At 41.9% G+C, this 23,174-nt stretch overlaps 1 protein-coding gene across 2 annotated transcripts in view; it reads left to right on the forward strand.

The window, feature by feature from the left end:
* The window catches only part of IL12RB2 (interleukin 12 receptor subunit beta 2), a 60,453-nt gene that overhangs the window by 23,972 nt on the left and 13,307 nt on the right, over window positions 1-23,174 (forward strand). The window contains exons 8-11 of one of the 2 annotated variants that reach the window (XM_054721148.1): window positions 5,155-5,374; window positions 14,456-14,656; window positions 19,122-19,220; window positions 19,312-19,470. In XM_054721148.1, coding sequence (XP_054577123.1) covers window positions 5,155-5,374; window positions 14,456-14,656; window positions 19,122-19,220; window positions 19,312-19,470 — 679 coding nt within the window. The remainder of the gene's footprint in view (window positions 1-5,154; window positions 5,375-14,455; window positions 14,657-19,121; window positions 19,221-19,311; window positions 19,471-23,174) is intronic. The other variant, XM_054721149.1, reaches the window with a different exon arrangement.

Consider the following 23,174-nt stretch of genomic DNA (forward strand, 5'->3'; position numbering starts at 1 on the left):
TGATGTTTCTCTCTCTCCCTTTTCCCCCTTCCCTTCTCTGAAAAAAAGAAATCAATTTAAAAAAAATCTTTAAAAATAAAAAAGTTAATCTTCTAGCTAGAGCTATACTACCTGACTTCGGGTTCCCGCTTTACCACTTAATGGCTGTGTGTTCTTGAGCAAGGTGCTTAACCTCTCTGTGCCTTATTTTCCTCAAGAGTAAAGTAGATAGCCCTGGCTCAGTGGATAAAGCATCAGCCTGCAGACTGAAGGGTCCCAAATTCAGTTCTGGTCAAGGACACATGCCTGGGTTGCGGGCTCGAACCCCAGGAAGAGGTGTGCAGGAGGCAGCCAATTAATCATTCTCTCTCATCATTGATGTTTCTCTCTCTCCTTCTCCCTTCCTCTCTTATATGTTCTTTATAATCAACTATGTGGCATTGGTGAGACTTCCTTATAGAGCTGTGGTATAAGCCAAGTCAAGATGGCTTTTCTCTCCGTAAATTGACAGAAGAGTCATGTGACTATGATGGGGAAAGTACCAATTATGATGATTTTTGTATTAGAGTAGGTGAGAGAAGGGAACTCACCCAGTGTCTTTACACCTGCCGTGGGCCAAGCACTTTTAGAAACGGTTTACTTCCTTTAGCCCAGTGGTCGGCAAACTCATTAGTCAACAGAGCCAAATATCCACAGTACAACGATTGAAATTTCTTTTGAGAGCCAAGTTTTTTAAACTTAAACTTCTTCTAGCGCCACTTCTTCAAAATAGACTCGCCCAGGCTGTGGTATTTTGTGGAAGAGCCACACTCAAGGGGCCAAAGAGCCGCATGTGGCTCGCGAGCCGCCGTTTGCCGACCACGGCTTTAGCCCATTGAATCCTCCAAAACTCCTATGCTGTACATAGATTTATCCTCATTTTACAGATGAGAAAATTGAGCCTCAGGGAAGTAAAATAACTTGTCCACAGCTGCTATGTGGTGGAGCAAGAAAGCAAAGGGTCTGCCCAAAACAAACAAACAAACAAACAAAAAAATCTTCACAGAAGTTTTTATTTTTAAGTCCTAAGAAGAAATAATTTATCAATTCAGAGAAACACCCTTTCTCTAATGTACTTTAAAACAAAACAAAACATAAGGGCCCTGAATTCGGACACGTGTTAGATTTTGTCCTCTCGTGGATTATGTTCATCGAGTCATTTCTGATGCTGAAAGCCTTTTCAGGCAGCAGAACTCTTAGAACAGGTTTATGAGGGGGCTGTTCACTCTGCTTCTCAGACAAAGTCCAAAAGGCTAAGTTTACTAAGTTAACGCATTTCCCACTGGACAGAGCAGGAAGAAAACTGCAGGAGAGGGGCAATAGGACAGCTTTTCCTTCTTTAGCTTACTCTTACCAATAGGAGAGTGGCAGTGGAAACACTGACTTGAGACCAGCTTCAGTGCTGCCCAAAAAGGTACAAGAATACCAGGTCTTCCAGACACTCTCAGGGATGCCAGGAATGGTCCAGACATCCCTTCCTCTCCCACATCCACCAGGGGGCGCACTAAACTCTCACGTTTCTGTGGGGGCTACTTTTCTGTGGGGAGTCAGTTTCTTAACCATTCCGAGGTTCAGCATCCTCATAAGAACTAAATGTAACAACAGATATAAGCTCTTGACTCATGGCATGGCCCGATAAATGATAGTTTCTCCCTTATCACTCACCCAAATAAACAAATCTATAATAATAAAAGTGTAATATGCTAATTAGACCGGACATCCTTCCAGATGACTTTTCGGATGAAGCCGGGGCTGCGAGGGAAGCCTGGGTCCCGGTTGTCAGAGGGAAGCCAGTGCCAGCAGCCAGGGGAAGGAAGGCCTACTCTTGCATGAATTTCGTGCATCGGGCCTCTAGTACTGAAATAAAAGTCAGTTCATCTGGAAAGACCCAGCTGGCTCCTCAGGTAGTAGTTCTTCTGGGTTCACAGCTGGTCCCCTTGTGACTCAGGGCCATTGTCTGGGGGGAAAAAGAATTCCGGATCTCCACCTCCCCCAAATTGCTGACCTCATGTTCACTGCTGATGCTCCACATCAGAATATACCACAACCTCACAGTTAGAGACACTGCTTTGCAATTTTGGGGCCGAAGGGTGGCTGGGGATTCCAGCTCTGACACATGGTGGCCCATACTTACCCGTTCATCACTCAGACTCACCAGTGTGAGGAGCTCACGTCAGAGTAGACAGGCCGCTAGTCTAGAAGCCAGGAGCCCTGGATTCCACTCTCTCCTCCTCCATTGATCCCTTGAGTGGCCTTAAGCAAGTCACTTCCTCGCCCTGGGGCTTAGTTTCCCCATTGATAAAAGGAAATGTTGAAGTAATTGTTAATCTGTGGAATCCCTTCCTGTTCTGCTGTTCTGTGATGATTCTCCATTCCGTCAGGGCCACGTGCGATTTAAGGGTGATGGATGACATACATTTTTTGCAAATTTTATGTTGCTATTAAAAAAAAACAAAAACCTCAATTAATTATCCTGTTTTAAGCTGCTACTAGCCCAGCTGGATAAATACTTGTTTTCCCATTGGCTCACTGAATTTTTTGTTTCCAGGATCCTGTTGGACAAGTTAGGCTCAATTTTTAATTTGGTGCAGGGGTCCTCAAACTTTTTAAACGGGGCCAGTTCACTGTCCCTCAGACCGTTGGAGGGCCGGACTATAGTTTAAAAAAAACTATGAACAAATTCCTATGCACACTGCACATATCTTATTTTGAAGTAAAAAAACAAAATGGCAAAAACACCCGCATGTGGCCCGCGGGCCGTAGTTTGAGGACGCCTGGGTTAAGGAAACCAGTTACGTGAGAGATTAATCTTTATCCCGAAACTTGAGCTTCACATTTTATAAAAGCATAACTCACGAAATACATATTTGTCTGACTACCTCAACCCCACCCTCACCTTCTCACTGATACTTTCAACTCTAAGTTACGGGATATGGAAGAAAAATGCAAAGTATGGTCCAGGCCCTTTACTGCCCTCTGGGAACCATCACTCATTTTCCAGACTCACACCTCTGGTCCCTGGATCACTGTGATCAGCTCGATTTTCACAGCATTCACTAGGCAAGTTCCGTAGACGACTTGACATTTCCCCCCTTCTTTCAGCATTCTACCATAGCACTGACTGAGAGTGTTGAGGTGTCTGAGCAGGACAATGAGAGAGATGATAAAGGCTGGTTTGCAAGGTGTTTTTTCCAATTAAGGCTCTGTTTGCTTAGTTGTCAGAGTGGACCAAAGCCTCTGTGTTCCTGGCAAGAATGGAGAGCTTGGTGAACTTGGTTAACTATGGGGATGCTGTCCGGTGGGGCTGCTTAGATTGGGGGTGGGGTAACAATCCTACCTCTGAACCTGAGAGGAAACAGATAGTGAAGGACAGAATGAGAGATAGCTGAGGGAATGGTCTTCCCTAGCCAGCTTTTGCTTTAATTTACCCTGTTATTTTTTTCTCTTATGACAAAGGGCATGTTTATTAGTAAGTTTAGAACACCACAATTTCAAAAGCACTCCCTTATTTTAATTTACACAACAGGCCCATGGGGATGGCTGTGGTGGACATTTGGAATGATGGATATTTTCTTGGTTCTTGCCCAAACACACAAAGATGTCTTCTAGGGAGAGGCTGGACGTGCACCCCAAAGAGCCCTCAGCAACGTGGTATTTACCTGGTGCATGGACCATGGTTTAAGATCCAGTCTCAGGCCTTGTGGATCCAGAGAGGCACCTAGGACAGGACCTGCATTAACCACGCTCTCAGAGACTAAAATATAATAAAAAGCTGCATGTTCATGGTTAATTTATAGTGAAAAATTCAGCTGTTGGGCAAACCAGAAGGCTTGAGTCAGCGGATAGGAATATTCTTTCTCAGTATGCTAATTATTTTGGAAACCAAATTATAATCAGAAGGGCAATTTATTCACTTAAAGTGAAAAACACCAATTTTAACCGAACCAGATGTTCATGCTGGCCAAGCCTCTGCTGACAGATAAACTACAAATTATTAGAAGATTGCTTAGGGAGTAGGGAATCAGAGAAAGGGGCATTTGACAATTTTAAGGTGTGTCTTTCAGCAGCTTGAGGCCACCCTGCACCCCATGGAAGGAATGGCCTTGCCAAGAAAACTGTAATGCTTACGTCTGGTGAGCTAAGCCTTCCTCTCCATGCAGTAGGCATGGACGGCCACTGCCAATGCTGACCTTGGCAACTCTCCACTCTCATTGCTTCTGTTTCCCATGGTCCTTGTCCAAACAGGGTTACAATGCAAATAATTAGTTTTCTGCTTACTTTCTGGGATTGCTCCCAAATGATCTCAATTGGAATTTTTGCAGTTCCAAAAATTCGCTGGGTTCACATTTAAAAAGAGTGTCTTCGTTTCCTAACACAGATGACTCATCCAATTCATCCAATGGATTTTACTAGTTTAGCTCTTGAAAATCTTGTTTTTTAATTTTTATTTCATGAGCAGCATTGTGCTTTCTATTTAAAAAGGTGTGTGTGGCCCTAACTGGTTTGGCTCAGTGGATAGAGCATCAGCCTGCAGACTGAAGGGTCCCAGGTTAGATTCCGGTCAAGGGCATGTACCTTGGTTGTGAGCACATCCCCAGTGGGGGGTGTGCAGGAGCTGGCTGTTCGATGTTTCTAACTCTCTATCCCTCTCCCTTCCTCTCTGTAAAAAATCAATAAAAATGTATTTTAAAAAATAATAATAAATAAATAAAATAAAAAGGTGTGTGTGTGACAAAGTTAGAAATGGAGATTCAGAGGGGCTGAGTGTCTTGCCCTGAGTCACATAGCTGGTGATCAGTAGAGCTAGAACTCAAATCCAGATCTTCCCAGTTTAGAGCCTGCTCTTTTTCCATTGAATGCAATTGAGTTTTCTACCGGTAGGAAGTTTCATTTTTCAGCAAGAAAGAAAAATCAAGGTGCTGTTAAGAATTAGCTTTAAAAAATGTTAAGTGATATTTTTCTCTTAATGGTGGGGATGGGCAGCAGCATAAAGTGTGCAGTTGAGGAGCTGAGAAGAGGTAAATAAAAAGGTCATTCAGATGTAGCCACCAGCTGCAGGGGACCATGAGGTCCAGGCACAGAGCATCCAGCGACCTTGTCTGAGCCTACATAGTAAGTGGATGTGTTTTGTTGCAGAATCTGAGTGTATCAGAGGCAAGAGGAAAAATCCTCCACTATCAGGTGACTTTGCTGGAGGTGGCAGGGGAGAAAACCACACTACAGAACATCACAGAACATACCTCCTGGACCTGGGTCATTCCCAGAACTGAGAACTGGGCTGTGGCTGTGTCTGCAGCTAACTCAAAAGGCAGTTCCCTGCCCACTCGTATTAACATAGCGGACCTGTGTGGGGCAGGTAAGTACCAACTTTTCTTTAATATTCTCTGTGGGAAACCGTGTCTTACTTATCTCTTATCTTCCCCAGGCTCAGTTCAGGGCCTGGTGTGGGTAGCCCTGGAATTTAGACTTTTGAGTCAACAGCTTTCAGAGGTTGTCTTTTTCACTCAGCCTATGAGTGGCCTTGGACAACTGAATTAACACTTCTGGGCTTCAATTTCCCTGTCTCTAAAGTGGGGATTACATCATCTGCTTTGCAGGTTATTGTAAGATTAAATACAGAGACTAATATATAGCAGGTGCTTAATAAATGTTACCGTACTTTCCGGCATATAAAACGACTGGGCGTATAAGATTTTCCTGGGTTAAAAAGTCGTTTTATACACCGTAAAATATGGTATATTGGGCTATATTGATGGGATTAGATATAATGGATTAGATATATTGGAATACTGTATTTTCCGGCGTATAAAATGACTTTTTAACCCAGGAAAATCTTATACGCCCAGTCGTCTTATACGCCGGAAAATATGGTAGTTAAGGAAATATTAGTTGCATTAAATTGAACACTAATATCTGGCTAATTTTTCCAGAAGCAAGAATAATATGGGCTGTCAAATTCTAGAAGAAAGCATTTTATACCTATAGTCAAAACACATTTTAAAACCAATCATATTAAAATGAAATTCTGGCTGTAATGAAACTATAGTAAAAAAATTTTTGTTATAGTTCTTTATACCACAAATTTAGATATGAATCCAGTTATCTACATTGAAAACCTCCCAACTAGCTATACACATTTTATAGCTGCATTCTCTGAAAACTAACTTCTTTGGATAAAAACCTATAATTAGTAAAAAAAAAAAAGTATAAAAAGAAAGAAAAAGAGGTGTGGGGGAGGGAGGAAGGATGCTAATGCTATTTCTCAAGGCCTTTTTCCAAAAATGTCTGATAGAATAAAACTCTAATAAGATCCTTCCTTAAAATTCAATGTAACAATTTTATCTACATGTGAGTCTAACAATCATCATTTTGAAGAAGCTTCTACCAAAACATGATTATTTTATGTATACTATTAATTCTGGGTTATATATCTTTTCAGTCACATATCTATAAACATAGAGACAATAGAGTAGTGAAAATAAGTAGAAGAAAATACAAGTAAATATTGATAACCTTGGATTGGTATATGAGTTAGGAATTGCTCTTAGGAGTAAGGGTTGCTCTTAGCAGAGGCCTGACCACAGTGACTTATTTATTCTCACACATTAAAGAAGTCAGAAGTAGCCAGCCTTCTACAGGGCTTTGTGACATCATCAGGACTCCAGCCTCCTCCTCCTGTTCCTTCTGCCAAGTTGGCTTTCGTCCTCAAGATGGATGAACTCCTGAACTCCGAGGTGGTTGCCTGAGTTCTAGCCATATCCATCCAGGCGGCAGGAAAGATGGAAGAGAGGAAGGCACACCCCCTCTCCCTTGAGGAGCTTTGCCCCAAGTCACATACAACATATTTGCAGCCATTGACTCTAATGGGTCACCAGGTCACACCCAGCTCAAAGGAGGCTCAGAAGTGTATTTCAGGCAGCAATGTTTCCTCGCTAAAGAAGATGAAGGCTGGTGGGTATTTGATAGGCCACTGGTAATCTCGCCTCATGTGTAATCCGTACCTACGGCAGAAACCTGATGGAAAAGATGGATTAACTATGGGGAAAAAAAGCTTAAACTTTCTGCGTAGTAAAATTTAAAAAGTTGAAAACACCAAAAATGAAACTTTAAAAATATGAGTAACAATTTTTTTCAGAGTACCATAATAAAACCATGTTCCCATTTTCAGATCTAACAAATGTTAACAGTTGGCCAGGTTTTCTTTTCTATTTTAAAATCATTATTTATTTGTTTGTTTGTTTGTTTCAATTACAATTTACTTTCAACATTACTTTGTATTAGTTTCAGATGTATAAATAGAAATTTAAGAAAAGTATATATCACTTTTTTTACAAAAAGAGGATTATCAATCTAACTTTTTAAAAAATATATTTTTATTGATTTCAGAAAGGAAGGGAGATGCAGAGAGAGACAAAAACTTCAATGATGAGAGGGAATTATTGATTGGCTGCCTCCTGCATGCTCCACACTGGTGATCAAGCTGAAACCCAGGCATAGGCCCTGACCAGGAATCCAACTGTGACCTCCTGATTCATAAGTCAAAGCTCAACCACTGAGCCATGCCAGCTGGGCCTATCTAACTTTTTAAAATAAGAGATCAGGGATATGAACAACAACTCAAATAATAAATATAAGAAGAAGAATAATGACATGAAAATATCTTCAGCCTAATTACTAATCAATGAGATGCAAATTTTGAAAAACCATGAGAAACCAAATCAGACTGAGAAAGAGTAAAAAAATAGTATAATCCACATTGGTGAGAGATTAAAGTATTCTTGTACCCTGCTAGTGGGTGTGTGCACTGGCATAACTTTCTAAAGAACAATTTGGCCATATGTAATAAACTTTAAAGATAAACATACCTTTTGACCAAGAATTTTTTTCATTAGGAATGTATCCTCAGCAAATAATAAGTACTTAAAATATATAGGCAAAAATATGTTGGGGGAAAAAAAGTGAAACAGTACAAATAACCTAAATGTAAAATAATAGAAGATGAACTGGGTTAATATATCCTGACTCTCACTGGCAGTAATTTCATACTAGCATTAAAGTGATGTTGTAGCTATGTTTTTATTGCCATGGAAAGATGCACATAAGTACAATGGTAGGCTTCCAATAGTGTATGTGGGATAATGTCATTTAAAATATGTATTTACATGAATATACATTTTTCTCATGTTAAAAACATTTAGTGGGATATAGATGGAAATATTAATAGAGGTCATCATTGCATCATGGGATTGCAGGTGATTTTTCTTCCCTTTTGCTTGTTATACTTTTTAATTTTTTTCTTTGATGGGTAAGGACTACATATGTAACTTTTTAAAGTGAATTCTGTGGGAGAAGAACTCAAACCATTGTTTATATCCTGCTGTTGTTGAAATGCAGTATGTCAGAATACCTTACTTCTTCAGACCTCACTGCAGAGGAGTTTTGGGGATATAAGCTTCATTATTAATTTTCTGGGCCCATTCCAGACTCTTTATTTAGATTTGATAACAACTTCTCAAAATGACACATTCTTTATTTTAGAGTTGGCCTCTACTTTATTCATTCAGTAGTCCTTTATTGAGCATACACTATCTAAGTCAACTGAACTCCAGCAGTAGGTTAAAAAATAAGATCCTCCAGTTATATTTACTCAGGTGGAAGGGCAGACATATAAACGAGTAAACTGTAGTATAGTAATTGTGAGATTAGAGGTATGCACAGGACGCTCTAGGAACAGAGAAAAGCCAGAGTATGGGCTTGGAGAGGAGGCAACAAGGGAACAGGATATGGAGAAGACCACTTGGTATTAGCCAGGTGAAGGGATGCAGGTGTGCAGGCAGGAGGGTTTGTTTTAAAGAGGGATCTGAGTGAGCATATAAGTAAAAAAAAAAACAAAAAAACAGAATCAGGGGTAGGGAAGAGTTGAAAATAAAGGGGATAATTGATGGAAGGAAGACCCTGGGGAGCTGGAAGTTGATGGAACCCAGTGACATAAACAGTTAAAGGAACATTTCTTCCTCTCAGAATGGACAGGTATTAAATAAGAATGAGGCTCAGTAAGGATGAGCATGTAGAGAAGGTACGGAATGACACTGAAACAGTTCTGTACAACTGAGCTGTCTCTAAGAAGGTCTCAGTCCTGGAAACCTTGGATTCTCAAGAGCCTTTACCACTCCTAAGACCACACCTGACCCTTCAATGTAAAGTTGTGCATCTCAGAGTGGCCAGAGGACAGATTGGCAAATTACATAATCCCATCCTTGATGGCTCTTGTCTCACACATATTCTGAATAATCTGTAGAAATATTGTACCATAATTTTGTGTGTCCCTCTCTTTCAGTATGTGTTCACACTACTCACAATAGGTAGAATTATGTTGATTTTGAGAAAAGTAGGGACAATTTTATTATCCAAGGTGCCTGCCATCACATTGCATATCAAGAAGCACTAGAATGTTTTTGTTGATTTATCATGAAAATTGAATGTGTGCCAAACCCACAGTCAACAAGTAAAACATATTTCACACCAGTCCTTGTGCTCAACAATTTTTGAAACTTTGGGAAGAATCAAAAGCCAGTAGAGTCATAAACAGGATCAGACAGATGTCAAAGACTTAAGCCCCAGGAGGGGAAGTAACTTAGCCAAGATCGTCCAATTAGTGGCAGAGCTGGTCAGAAAAACCAGGCCACCTGTCTCTTTCCAAATATCTCCTGAACTTCCTAACTCTATTCAGAAGCTCTCAGTGGAAATGGAGATGGGAAGTTGAATGATTGAGGCTAAAGGAATAGTTTGAAGGGTCACAGAGAGGAAGTGACTTGTGAGGCGAGATCTGCAGGAGAGAACAAGCCCTGGCAGACCTCAGCGGGAGGACATCCAGGCTGGTTCCTGGCAAGTGTAGTGACTCAGAGGCAGGGCAATGCCAAGTTGATTTTCTTAGCTAATTCCAGAGAAAACAGTGGTCAGAAAGGCTCTGGCTATGTTAGCCCATCACCTGCCAAAGGGTCTTGTGAACCTAGGTGTTCAATAAATATTTACTGAATGAATGCATTTCATTAAAAAAATATTCCTGGCATAGGAAGTCAGATACTAAGGCAAATGCAGATAAAGGAACCACAGCTGGGGAATTCCAGTTTGTGGAATTAAGCAGGTTACAGGCTCTGACTACCATGTCCAGCCCTGAGGACGCCAGGGGATGGCAGAGGCCTGTGCAAAGGGGAATAGTGATGAAGGGAAGGGCTGAGGCAGCACTTTCTGTTGCACTCCTTTTTCTTGCCTGTGTTGTTCTGATATGATCATTGCCTGGGCATTTCTACTGTAGGGCAGGCAAGTCCTGAGAGCAGGGCAGAGTATCTTCTAAGAAGCCCTGGAACCTCATTGGGGAGAGGAGCTGAGAGCAAAAAGTGCCTGCGAGCTGGCTGGCTCTTGAGATTTCTGGTGCCATCCACCCTGTGGGCCTGTCAATTAAGAGAACAAGAGCCCCACTCCCCCATAAAGGAAAGTGCCAGACATAAAAGCACAGGTAAGTTCTGTAGGTGCCGGGGACACCTATGGGGAACCTGTGGGCAGGTAGAGCTCAGTTGGCATCACTACAGGCCCTCTGACCTCGAACTCTCCACCCTGAAAAGCTCCTCCTCCTTACCTACACTTACCTGTAGGAGCACGAGCGACAGCTAAGCTTTCACTCCTCCTCCCACTGAACAATGAAGGTTAAGGCTGTTGATCAATCCAAGAAAAATAAAACATGATCCCAAAGGAGAAAATTAGGAGAAATCGGAGGGGCACACATTTGGGCGGGGGTGGGGGGAGGGGGCGGGGAGAAAGCAACAAATAGAACAACTTGTGCCATAGGAAATATAACGAATGCAACAGAAAGAACAAGAGTTTAGAATAAGCACAATAAGTGTCCTCGGGAAGGAAGAGAAGAGAGAGTGATAGAAACGGGTGGTTGTGAAGAAGCCCGCAATAAAGAGGTTCGGAATGGAAAGTCTAATGGTTGAAATAAAGAACTCAGCCAATGGGTTGGATAGCAAAAAGGACTCATTGGGAGACTGAGCGAGTGAGTGGAATGTTGGGTAAGAAACTCTTCCAAAAGGCATCGGACACGGGAAAGAAGATGAAAAAACAAACTTAAAACACTGAGAGCATTGAGAGGGAAATAAGGATGACCGCCTAAAAGGAGTTCCAGTGAGAGAAAAAGTAAATGAAAGGGAAAAGATTATTGAAAGTATTTATCAAGAATCTTACTGTGTATGTACCACTCTGGTGCAGGATGTCAGTCGTAGGGGAGGCTATGTGTGTATGAGGGGCACTTGGAAAATATCTGTACCCTCTGCTCATTTTGCTGCGAACTTAAAACTTCTCTAAAAAATAGTGCAGGATGACCACCAAGCAAGGTTGATCCTAGGAATCTAAAGATGGAGGAATCAGAAAAATGTGTCAATGTAATTCATCACATTAATACTGAGAGGGAGAGAAAAAAAGGATATGTTCTTAGCAGATATAGACAAGTATTTAGTTAGAAAAAGTTTTTAGTAATATATTATTTTTAAAAACCTATAGAGAAACTATGAATAAAATAAAACTTTTTAGTGTTTTAAGACTTTCAACCAAAAACATACAGTAGTAAATAACATCTTAATAAAGATATGTAGGCACCTTCTCTTTAAAATTAGCAATAATATAAAAACAAACAAAAAAAGGAAATAAGAGATTGAATTTAAAGATTGGAAGGAAGAGATATTTAAGTATGCAGTTAATAAGATTATTATATGAAAAATTCAGCATGGGCAATAGATAAATTATTAGAACTAATTAGAGAGTTTAGCAAATTCCTCATAAATAAAAATAACACATACAAATTAATAGTAGAAAATAAGATTCCATTTACATAGCAAACTAAAAGTATCAAATATTTAGGAATTAAACTAACAAAGAACACATGAAAACTTTAAGGAGGACTTTTTAAAACTCCATTAAAAGATGTAAAAGGAGAGCTGAGTAATCTTTTAATGGAACGATTTAACATTGTAACAGCATCAGTTTTCCCTGAATTAAACTATATATTTAACTTAATTCCAGTAAAAACTACCAGCTGGAATTTGGGGGGACCCTAATAAAGTGAGTCTAAAAGCTATGTGGAAGAATAACGTTTTATGTATAACCAAGACTATTTTGAAAAAAGAAGAGCAAAAGGAAGAGGAGAGTTTACCAACAAATAGTCAGACATCACAAAGCCTGGTAATGAGATCAGTGTGTTCTGCTGACGAAGCTGACCAGACCCAGACCTAGTCACATATAGAACTTTGTGTATGTTAGGGATGGTGTCACACTTGAAAAAACGTACTCACTGTGTGGGAAAAATAATAAAATTTATTCCCTTAAAAGAAAAACTTTCAGTTAGGTTTGGATAAAAAAACAAACAAACAAACTTGAGTGTTAAAGGTAAAACCAAAAGTCAATAGGAGAAAATGTGAGTATTTTCATGACCCCTGGATGGAAGGATTTCATAAACAAGACTCAAAATGCACAAACCATAGATAGGTTTACCTACAGCAAATTAAGTATTTATGGGCAACAAACACATCATAAAGGTATCAGAGAGTCAAAAGACTAGAGTAAGATATTTTTATTTTTTATTTTTTTAAAATATATTTTATTGATTTCAGAGAAGGGAGAGGGGGAGAGAGATAGAAACATCAATGATGAGAATCATCGACCGGCTGCCTCCTACACGCCCCCTACTGGGGGATCGAGCCCGCAACCCAGGCACGTGCCCTTGGCCGGAATCAAACCTGGGACCCTTCAGTCCGCAGGCCGATGCTCTATCCATTGAGCCAAACCAGCCAGGGCGAGTAAGATATTTTTAGAGTTGAAACCTGACAAGTGATTAAGATCTAGAATATGAAAGCTATTTCTGCAAATCAGAGACAAGACAGGAAACTCAGAAAAAATGAGCAAAGTATATGAACAGGCAGTTCATATAAGGAGAAAAAGTCAGATGATTAGTAATATATGAAGAGAAGCTCAGTCTCATGAGAAATCAGAAAACGAAAATAAAACCACAGTTAAATACCACTTTACATGTACCAGATTGGCAAAAGTTATGAAGTCAGAAAATACCACGTGTTAATGTGTGGGGGGTACGGGGCGGGGAGGAGATCTCTCAAGTTTTTCTTTTTGGAGTGTCAACTGATTGGCTATTTTAGAGACCATACTGGCCATCTTTAGTGAAATATGTGAATTATTAATGGAATGATTTAACATTGTAATAGCATCGATTTTCCCTGAATTAAACTATATATTTAACTTAATTCCAGTAAAAAAAAAAAAAAAAAAACGGCTGGAATTTACCCTATCATTAAGCAACTCTGCATATACATCTAGAGACACTCGTGCCCAGGTACACACCAGGACATGCGAGAGAATATCCATCATCTCCTTGTTTGTGTTAGTGTCAATTTAAGAAGGTCCAAACCTGAAGAGAATTTTTATAAGAGTTTATTTGAGCCAAACTGAGGACATATGCCGGGGTATAAAGATCTCAAATGCTCTGAAGAATAACAGTTTTTCAGTTTCTTTTGTGCGTTTGACATTAAAGAGATGATGTTAAGGAAGATTGCATGAAGGTGGGAGAAAGCAAGGCAGGGGTTGGATTAGAGGATTATGTGCTTTCTTAAGGGTGGTTATGCCTTTGAAGGGTATTCCTTCTGGCACTACTTCTGTTAACCTAGATGCACAAAAACAATGGACAGGGCTGGCTTTAAAAACTCTCACTTAAGTTACAGGACTGGGGTGTGACCACCCACCATGACCTGCCAGGTTAGGAATTTATGATTTATTTACAGCACCTTTTTCTTTTTTGGTCTACATCAGTAAAGAGTTGGAGGGAAACCTGCTTGTCACTTGGAGACTGGGCAAAGAAGGGGTTGAGGCAGCCGTCTAAAGGAATGAGCTAAATTTACATATAGGAACCGGCTGGATATATCTCAGAAACAAAGTTGTGTGGGGGAAAAAAGTTAGAAAAAAACATTAGATTTACTCCCAACACAGTTCATGAAATAGCAACTCGCAAGCACAAAGCGGCACTAATTTTCAAGGATCCACATATATCTGAATAAACATTTACGTAAGCTGGACTAGAAGGATTCCTATTACATTCACTAGAGCAGGTATCATTGGGGACACAGAAATGGAAAGTGAAATGAAATATGAAGGGGAAATAATTTTATAAATAACTCTACACGGGGTCCTTGTCCAAGCTGCTGATGCCAGATCTCCACGAATTGAGAAGTACGATGAACTTAAATTGAGAAGTACGTGAACCTGAAGACCTTAAAAAGAAATCAGTTCTTCTAAAACTTTGCTAGGATGAGTTGTTATGTTTTATATCTTGATCCACAGTGATCTTTGTTTTCGTCCCTCCCCATTTCCCCCCATAAAGCGTTGCTGGCTCCTGGCCAGGTCTCTGCAAACTCAGAGGGCATGGACAACATTATGGTGATGTGGGAGCCCCCCAGGGAATCCGCCTCTGCTGTCCAAGAGTACGTGGTGGAATGGAGGGAGCTCCATCCGGGGCGTGGCACGCAGCCCCCTCTGAACTGGCTACGGACTCCCCCCAACAACGTGTCAGCTTTGATTTCAGGTACTTAATTGTTCACCTGCCTTTAGGAGGGTTACTAAATTCACATTTGTTTGAGGAAATTGCAGGTGAGAACCCCAAACCCTGCCCTTCAATTACGAGTGGCTACATGAGAATGCAGGAGAGTGATGACCTAGGGTCCTTCAGGACAGCACCCCAGAATACACCATGGCTGCTATGGAAGGCCAACCAACTGGTCGCCTAAGAGCTCCAGTATCTATGGAAAATCCACATGCCTGACACGGTGCCATATAAGTGAATAAACCAAATGAGCGTGGCTGAGAGCTAAGTAGTAACCAGTCAATGTGATGGGCACCTTACTTTGGGGAGTTCATTTAAGTCTCAGAAATACCATGTGCAGCCCATTATATAGATGAGGATTCCAGGAAATCTTCCATGCTCAGGTCTGCTGCCTATTCTTGTGATAATAAATTCAGAATTATCTATATAATTGGTGTCACTAATCCTCAAATTTCAAATCTGTCGGTTACAATCAAGTGAAAGAAAGCATCTGAAAGCATATTGAGATGATTGGACAAAACTTAGTCAATATCCTTTTTAAGTGTAAGTTTAAGTACTGGTTCTGCAGCCAGACTATCTAAATTTGAGTCCTGGCTCTGCCCCTTTCTAGGTTGGATAATCTAGGGAAAATTAATTTCTCTGTGCCTCAGTTTACTTATCTATAATATGGGGATATTAATATTATCTACCTCATTGGGTTATTGTGAGGACTAACTGAATTAATATAGAGAAAACAGTGCCTAGCGTATTTTACGTGCTTGATAATTTAGCTAGCATTATTATCATTACTCGTAGCCCTACGCACGAATCCGTGCGCCAGTAGCTCTCTGTGGGGCCTGGCCCCTCCGCACCTGCTGCCCAGAGGCTCTCCGCGGCCCAGAGGCCCATCCGTGGCTGGGCATGGAACGATTGCCTCGTCACTGGGGCGACGATGCAAACGTTCCCCCTCCGCCCCCAGCCACTCTGTGCCCACTGCCCAGAGGGCCTCAGCGACTGGGGTGGAACGCTTGCCTTGTTGCCACAGCAACAAAGCAAGCATTCTTCTAGGCTGCTCATGCTGCCTGCTCTCAGTGGCCGCCCCCCCAGGACTGGGAGACTCCATGGGGCTGAGAGGACTGGGTGCCGCCATCTTGTGGTTATGGGCATCGCCATCTTTGTGATGGAGTGATGGTTAATTTGCATATTACCCTTTTATTAGATAGGATTATTTCACAGAGCTAAAATTTTAGTAGATTTTCAAGCTCTAAATCCCATAACACTTTCATCACACCATGACAGTCATTGCACCTGTCCAGGAGGACACACATGCCTTGCTTAAGGCAGCAAAATTACACAGATGAAATAAACAGACCACACTGCGTGATAATACATGAGCTGGCCCTTACCTGTGTGCCTTTTTTTTATAGTCTAGCGGCTCAGATTTTTAGTGAGTTGTGTTCAATTGTAAGCACAACACATAAACTGAATGCTGCCCAGTGAGCCACAGAAGGTGAGCAAGTCCCTGGGCTTCTGGAACTTTTAATGTGGAAACTACTTAGCACATGGAAGAGAATTCTAGATGAGGGCGGGCTGAATTGATGGCGGCTGCTGCTGGCTTTGACATGTACATGAAAAGGAGGATGCATTCTTTACTGTTTTGGAGGGCAAAGCTGAGGCCTCTGCATGGGAATGATAAGAAGGCAGATGCCCGCTCTGTTTTGAGAAGGAACTTTCCTTACTGGTTACGGTCTCTCCTAGGACAAGTGCTTGTCCCTGGAGTTGTTGCAGTGGCACCAGTTTACCCTGAGGGCTGCTTTCCCTATCAAATCAGATGAAACAGTGCCTAGAGCAGGTGTTTAGTGAGCTCCAAACTGCTGCAAAATTGCAAATGCTTATTGTCAACTGTATTAGGGTTTACCCCTGCAGAATAGTTTAAATCATATAGTCCCTACAGTTCCTTCCTTTTATGATTCTACACACATACCATAAAGTAGATGAAGAGAGAGAATGGTTTCCATATTTAGGAAACTGAAATGTTTTTAAGCATTTTAGAAATATTCAATTGAACTAGATCCATACACTAGTTGGTAAAATAACTTTAATAATGGTTTTCTTGCTACTTGAAAACACTTGATGAACTATTAGTTTGTGTTGCTGTTACATTAAGAAAATAAACTCTTAAAAAAATTAATTCACACCATGAAATCAGAGGGGCCCTCTCTCCTCAGTGAGTTCACTCATTGCCTTCGCATCCTCAGCTTCTGGCTGGGGCCCTTGCTTGTAGTGGGCCTGAAGACAGTCCAGCTCCAGGACTGTAGGTCGGTAAGATTAGGCGAGGGATCATCAGTCCCGCCCTGTCTGCATAAAGATGGTTCAGGCCATACGGAGCCACATCTTTTACACTATGTGGCCATCGCCGTGTGTAGAAAACCTTCCCTGGTTCCTAGGCTCTTTTGGGCCCCCTTCTGCATGCTCCCTCATTCTTCCTCTAGGGTTACTCCTCCTTAGTGGTCATTTAGTGTTTGCCTTCCCCCATACTTAATAGGGGAAATTAGCTTTCTGCAGAAAATCAACCTAAAAGAGTCTTTATAAACATGGACACCAGGCATATAGGTATGCATGACAGAACGAGGAAATGAGCCGGTAGTTGGGGCCAGGATAAAGAAATAAAAATCTTAACAGTGTGGGGAGCAGGGCTAAGGAATTTTCGAGGTGGAGGGCAGACGTGATTAAGGAGTGTTTGTGTAAGATTTAGCCAGTACAGTGGGAGTCCTCAAGATCAGGACCAGGGAACTAGCTTGCTAGGGCTCCACGCTTTACAGAAAAGGAACTGTCACCTGAGTTAAGGAGCCACATTTTCTTCCCTCCTCCACGTAGGGTAGGCTCTTCACAAGCCGCAGCCCACAGCTTCTGTAAGAGCCGTTCCCAAGGCTTCTGCCCTCAACACAGTCTGCGTGGCAAAACGTAACAAAAGCATTTGCCGGCTGAGCTCATCTGGAACTCCCACGCCTCTGTATGGCACGGTGGTTGGTTGGCACCTTCCTCGACGAGTAGGAGAGCAGCCAGGCACTAGCCCCTCTAAAATGAAATGTGATTCCATTCTCCACGTTGCCCTTGGGGCCCCTGGGTCTGGATGCCACCCACGTATAATCTTTGGATACTGGACTGAGCTGACTGCGTCCCTACCTCCCTCTCACTCAGTTCGTGAATACAAATGGGAACTCGCCTGTGGCCTTAGTCTTTTCTCTTCATGGTCATTCTGACAGAACTGGTGGTGTGTTTGAGCTTTACATACGGCTTGTTTGCTGGAATATTTATAGGACAGCGAGTTTTCTTATAAAACACACAGTTTAGTAAATTATTCAGTGATGTAAAATTCTTCTTCCCCAAAGAGGAAATGTTAAATCCTAATCAATTGTGCGTGGTAGGGGACCAGATCAACCTATGGCAGGGCTTTAAACAATATGGGAGAGAGCCCTTGTTTTGACCACATGATACTGTAGTTAGTTACCGAGTAGGGATTATCTCTCTTTTTCCTTTAAATTTTAATGGAGAATTTAAAGATATGTCATGGGCGGTATCTATGAGAGGGCCCTTTTTCTTTTTAACAAGTAGAAATAATGGAAATAAGGAGCTTGGGCAGGAAAGAGCGACTTGCCAATAAACTTCGTAGCTGATAGAACATTGCACAGGGTGGCAGTTTAAAAGCTATGAAGGTGCATTAACCCTTTGCACTCGGATGTCAAGTGTGACTCGACACGGTTAGCAGTAGAATAAAGGAATCGAAAAAAGCAAGCGAGTGCAAAGGGTTTAACATTCCCGGGGATCTTCCACGCTGTGAAGCAACTTGAGATCTAATTGGATCATGATGCAGGCAGGTAGAGAAGGAGCAATGGGTCGAATTGCACTGACTGCGTCCCTACCTCCAGAGGTTGGATTGCACTGAGCGTGCCCTGGTTAGCCACACCCGAACGTGTCACCCCCAGCTCCCCAGTCAGATCCTGATAAGCGTCTGTGGAATTGAAGAGTCTTCCAGGTTCTGTGCCTGAAATACCCAGCCTCACTTTCTGATAAATGGCAAATGATTTATTTGTAGACATCAAAGTTTTGTTTTGTTTCTGAAGGTGAGTTTTGTTTCAAAAGCTGTGTGTTTATATTTAAATCCTGGTTGAGACTGGGCTAGCTTTTGTCTCCTTAATCACGATGGCCTTCAAAAGAAACTCAGGTTTGCTTAGTTGTTCACTATGAGGCGGACTCTGGAGTGGGGAGCCATGGCTTCCAGGAGGCGGTTCCATGGCAAATAGGAGGCTGAGATTTTGTAACAGGTCATTCCTTTACCCTTGAGCCATCTTCACACTAAGAAAAGGCAAGAAATGCCTTGAGTGTGTCTGTATCAGATATGGAGGTGGCGCCTTTAGTGACTCACAGGTGATACTGCCCCTGTGATAAGAACTCCCTTTCCTTGCAGAGAACATAAAACCTCACATCTGCTATGAAATCCGCGTGCACGCACTGTCAGGGACCCGGGGAGGATGCCGCTCCATCCGGGGTGACTCTGCGCACAAAGGTGAGTCTTGGGAACCTCTGGCCACGTTTTGCTTTAGTTTCGTGATTTGGACTTGAAGGGGTGACAAAGCCTCCTGTGCTCTACTTTACAGCACCACTGAGTGGCCCCCACATTAATGCCATCACAGAGGAAAAGGGGCGCATTTTAATTTCGTGGGACAAAATTCCAGCCCAGGAACAAATGGGCTGCATCCTCCATTACAGGATATACTGGAAGGAACAGAGCTCCGCTTCCCAACCTCAGTTTTGTGGTACGTGTGAGAAAAGAATGCTGTGGGGCCTTCCTTGTTCAGATGCCAGGAGGACACTGGCACATGCATGTGCATACATACACAAAGTGCTAGTACCGTGCCTGGCACTTAGTAGATGCTCAGTAAATATTGTGAAATTAACTGAATGAAGGAAAAGACATCTAAACTCATATGCACAGTTACTGGATATATGTTATGTGCCAAGCAAATTAAAGAAATGAAGATTATGGACCAGGCTCTCAAGGAGCTTATTCACATCGGGAGGTAGCATTTCAAAAAGCAATAAAGACACTTTAGTACTATTATATAGACCCTTGAGGTTTACAAGGTATGCATTTGGGGAACTTTGGAGTCCCCGCATTTACAAATACCATTATACTATACTATTTTATTCTCAAAATGGGTAAATTACGATACAACTTAAGTAATTCCTTATAACCTATAATCTATACTAATAAAAGGATAATATGCTAATTAGACTGGACATCTTCCGGACAGCCTTCTGGACAAAACCACGGTGATGGGGGCTGAGGCAGAGGTGGTTAGGGGTGATCAGGCCAGCAGGGGAGAGCGGTTAGGGGTGATCAGGCAGGCAGGCAGGGGAGCAGTTAGAAGCTAGTGGTCCCAGATTGTGAGAGAGATGTCCGGCAGTCAGACATCCCCTGAGGGGTCCCGGATTGGAGAGGGTGCAGGCCAGGCTGAGGGACCCCCCGCCCCATGCCTGAATTTTGTGCACTGGGCCTCTAGTCTCTCTATATAAAAGGCTAATATGCTAAGTGTCTGACCGTCCAACTGGTCGCTATGATGTGCACTGACCACCAGGGGGCAGACGCTCAGTGCAGGAGCTGCTGTGACGCGCACTGGCCATTTACAGAGAAATGGCACCACGGACCTGGCACTGACAAAGCAATACTCGGCTTCCCCCAAGTGGGACACAGGCCCCGCCACCATCCCGGAGTGACAGCCCACCAAATCACAGCCGACGCTGTCAAGACCCCATGGCGCAAAATGCGGCCCACAGCCCAGCCCAGCCTGGAAACGGTGGCTGTGGGTGCTGGGTAATGATGTCGCATAGCAGTGCCCAGCTTCCTCTCCCTAGCGACTAACCTCCTTGGAGTTTCTTCAGCCCAGGAACCCAACTTGCTTTATAGCCAAGTGCAAACATTTTACAGTAGAAGTCCTGGAGTAGGTAGATAGACTTGGTGGAATCCTATTTTCTTTTCATTAGCCAGCAAGTGGAGATTTAGAAAGTTTAGAAACTTGACCTGATTGAAAAGAAGTAAGAAATGGTGGAAGTTGAAAATGACTTAGGTTTTCTCACTGTGCAGAATATAGTCAAACACTGCTACAATTAAATATTTTACTCTTTGTTCTCCCTGTGTGATCTACAATAATAGTCTGCTTCCTGTTGATATTTACTGCTGTGTTGCTTGACAATTGCCTGAAAGAGAAGTTGGGGTGCTTCACTGGGCTGGAAAAAGTTTTTGGACATGGTCAGTTGTATGTTGCTTTCTCTCGAGTTCAAAAAGCATGTGACGTTAATGTTAAAGTTGTAAATACTTCATCACAAGGGAAATTAGTCAAGCACTCTGAAACTGTTTTTACTCTTAATGTGGTATACAGAGAGATATTAGAATAAGTTTAATCAATTTATCAGTCATTGTTTTTATGTCATGTTTTTGTTTTCATATCATGTCTTTATTGTTATTATTTTTAATCAATTTATATATTATTTTCATGTACATTTTACTAGTTTTCTTTCACCTCTGACACTTCTATTATAGAGAAAGGGCAACTAGCGATATTAAAATATATCTTCTAATTAATTTTCTTTCAATGTGCCTGAATCTGTGCACCGGGCCACTAATTATTCTATAAGACTAAAGCAATTAAAATAAATTCTGGCTGGAGCATAATCTTGAGTGACTTCATGAATCACATATTCATAGCAGCTCCAAGGCACCTGCCAGACTTGATGTTCTAATTTTGATTTATTCTGGTTTGCCCTTCTTATTTCAAAGGCAGCTTTCTTTCAGGAGAATTTATCATAAAGAAGCAACTTTTTTGTTCATTCATGAGAAGTAGTGGGTCCAAGAAGAATGTAACAGAGCCACCCTGAGATGTGGGTGCCAGGGTGCTGCCTGCAAGAGGGATTATTACCTGGGAAACTTGAGCCGTCGGTCCTCTCTATTGACCTTATAAGACCTGCAGTGTTGCTTTTCTGAGTTAGGACTTTTGAAGCTAGTTAATTTTTATTATATAAATAATACTTGCAAGTGATAAAAACATTCAAATAATTCAGTAAGACATAAAGTCAAAATTATTCCTTCCTTTATACTTAGACTGTTAGCAGTTCTTTGTATGTTCAGCCAGAAAAAATTTTAAGACCTACACAAGCCTATCTATCTATCTATCTATCTATCTATCTATCTATCTATCTATCTATCTAAAAGCCTAATATGCAAAGTGTCCCCTCGGGAGTTCAACTGGGAGAATGGGAATTCAATCGCTCACTATGATGTGTGCTGACCACCAGGGGGAGGCACGGAATATGGTGGGTGACCAGCGGTGGCGGGCCACTGAGGGAGCTAGGGAAAGATGAGGCAGGGAACCTGATCAGCCCTGATCGCCGGCCAAGCCGAAGGATCCTACCTGTGCATGAATTTCGTGCACCAGGCCTCTAGTGTTTTGAATAATCATCTGTATTCTGTTTTTTGTTTGTTTGTTTTCATCTTTATTGTGGAAAGTATTACATATGTCCCCTTTGTTCCCCCATTGACCCTTCTAACCCACCCCCATCCCCTGTATTCTGATTTTCATTTTGCTTTTACTTCTCAATAATAAGTACTGGAGATCTTTCCACATCAGTCCAGATGGATTTGCTTCATTCTTCTTAATAGCCCTCTAGTATTCCATTATAAGACTTTACAGTCATTCACTTAACTAACCCACCATTGATAAATAGGATGTATCATTGAACAGAACTGCTTCCCACTGGGCCAGCCAGGGTCAGTTCTGAAAAACACCCCAGAAGGTGATGAATCAGTTGACCTCCTCCTGAGCCATTTTGAACTCTTTATGTGGAATTTGCTCCCCTCCACCTCCCAATTTTCATTTTGGCAGAGTTTAAACCGAGAGGCCTATTTACAACCAGACAGATAAGCATGGTCATTTGGTTCATAAAACTGCTGTTGTAGATGTAGAAGAAAATACCTACTTTATTTTGCCACAAATCTGATGACTCTAAAGTCTATATAAGGGTATTTAAAAATACATCAAAAGGGAAGGAGGCCCAGATTCAAAGTCCTGTTTTATACTGGTTTAGGTTATATTCCTTTTATTCATGAAGCACATATTGATGAGTAAGACCCATTCCCTGTCTCACAGAGTTCACAGTCTATTGAAGGAGATGGAAAAGCACACACACACACACACACACACACACAATGTAACTGCTATGATCAGGGACTGACAGCTGTCTATTGCATTTGATAACCAGAAATCACAGGTAAATTCACAAGTGCAGCTTCTAGAGAGTGACAGAGGGCAGGAGGCTGAAGGAAAAAAACACCAGGATGGAGGTTCCACAAGAGCAAGAGCAGGATGGAGACCCAAGGGGGAGGGCGCTGTCTAATGTGTCTTGTGGCGCTGCCCACTAGGCCCCAGACTGACAGACATGCAGGGTGCGGTCGGAGCGCTGAGCC

This window comes from Eptesicus fuscus, chromosome 9, assembly GCF_027574615.1.
Source record: "Eptesicus fuscus isolate TK198812 chromosome 9, DD_ASM_mEF_20220401, whole genome shotgun sequence".
NCBI classification, from domain to species: domain Eukaryota; kingdom Metazoa; phylum Chordata; class Mammalia; order Chiroptera; family Vespertilionidae; genus Eptesicus; species Eptesicus fuscus.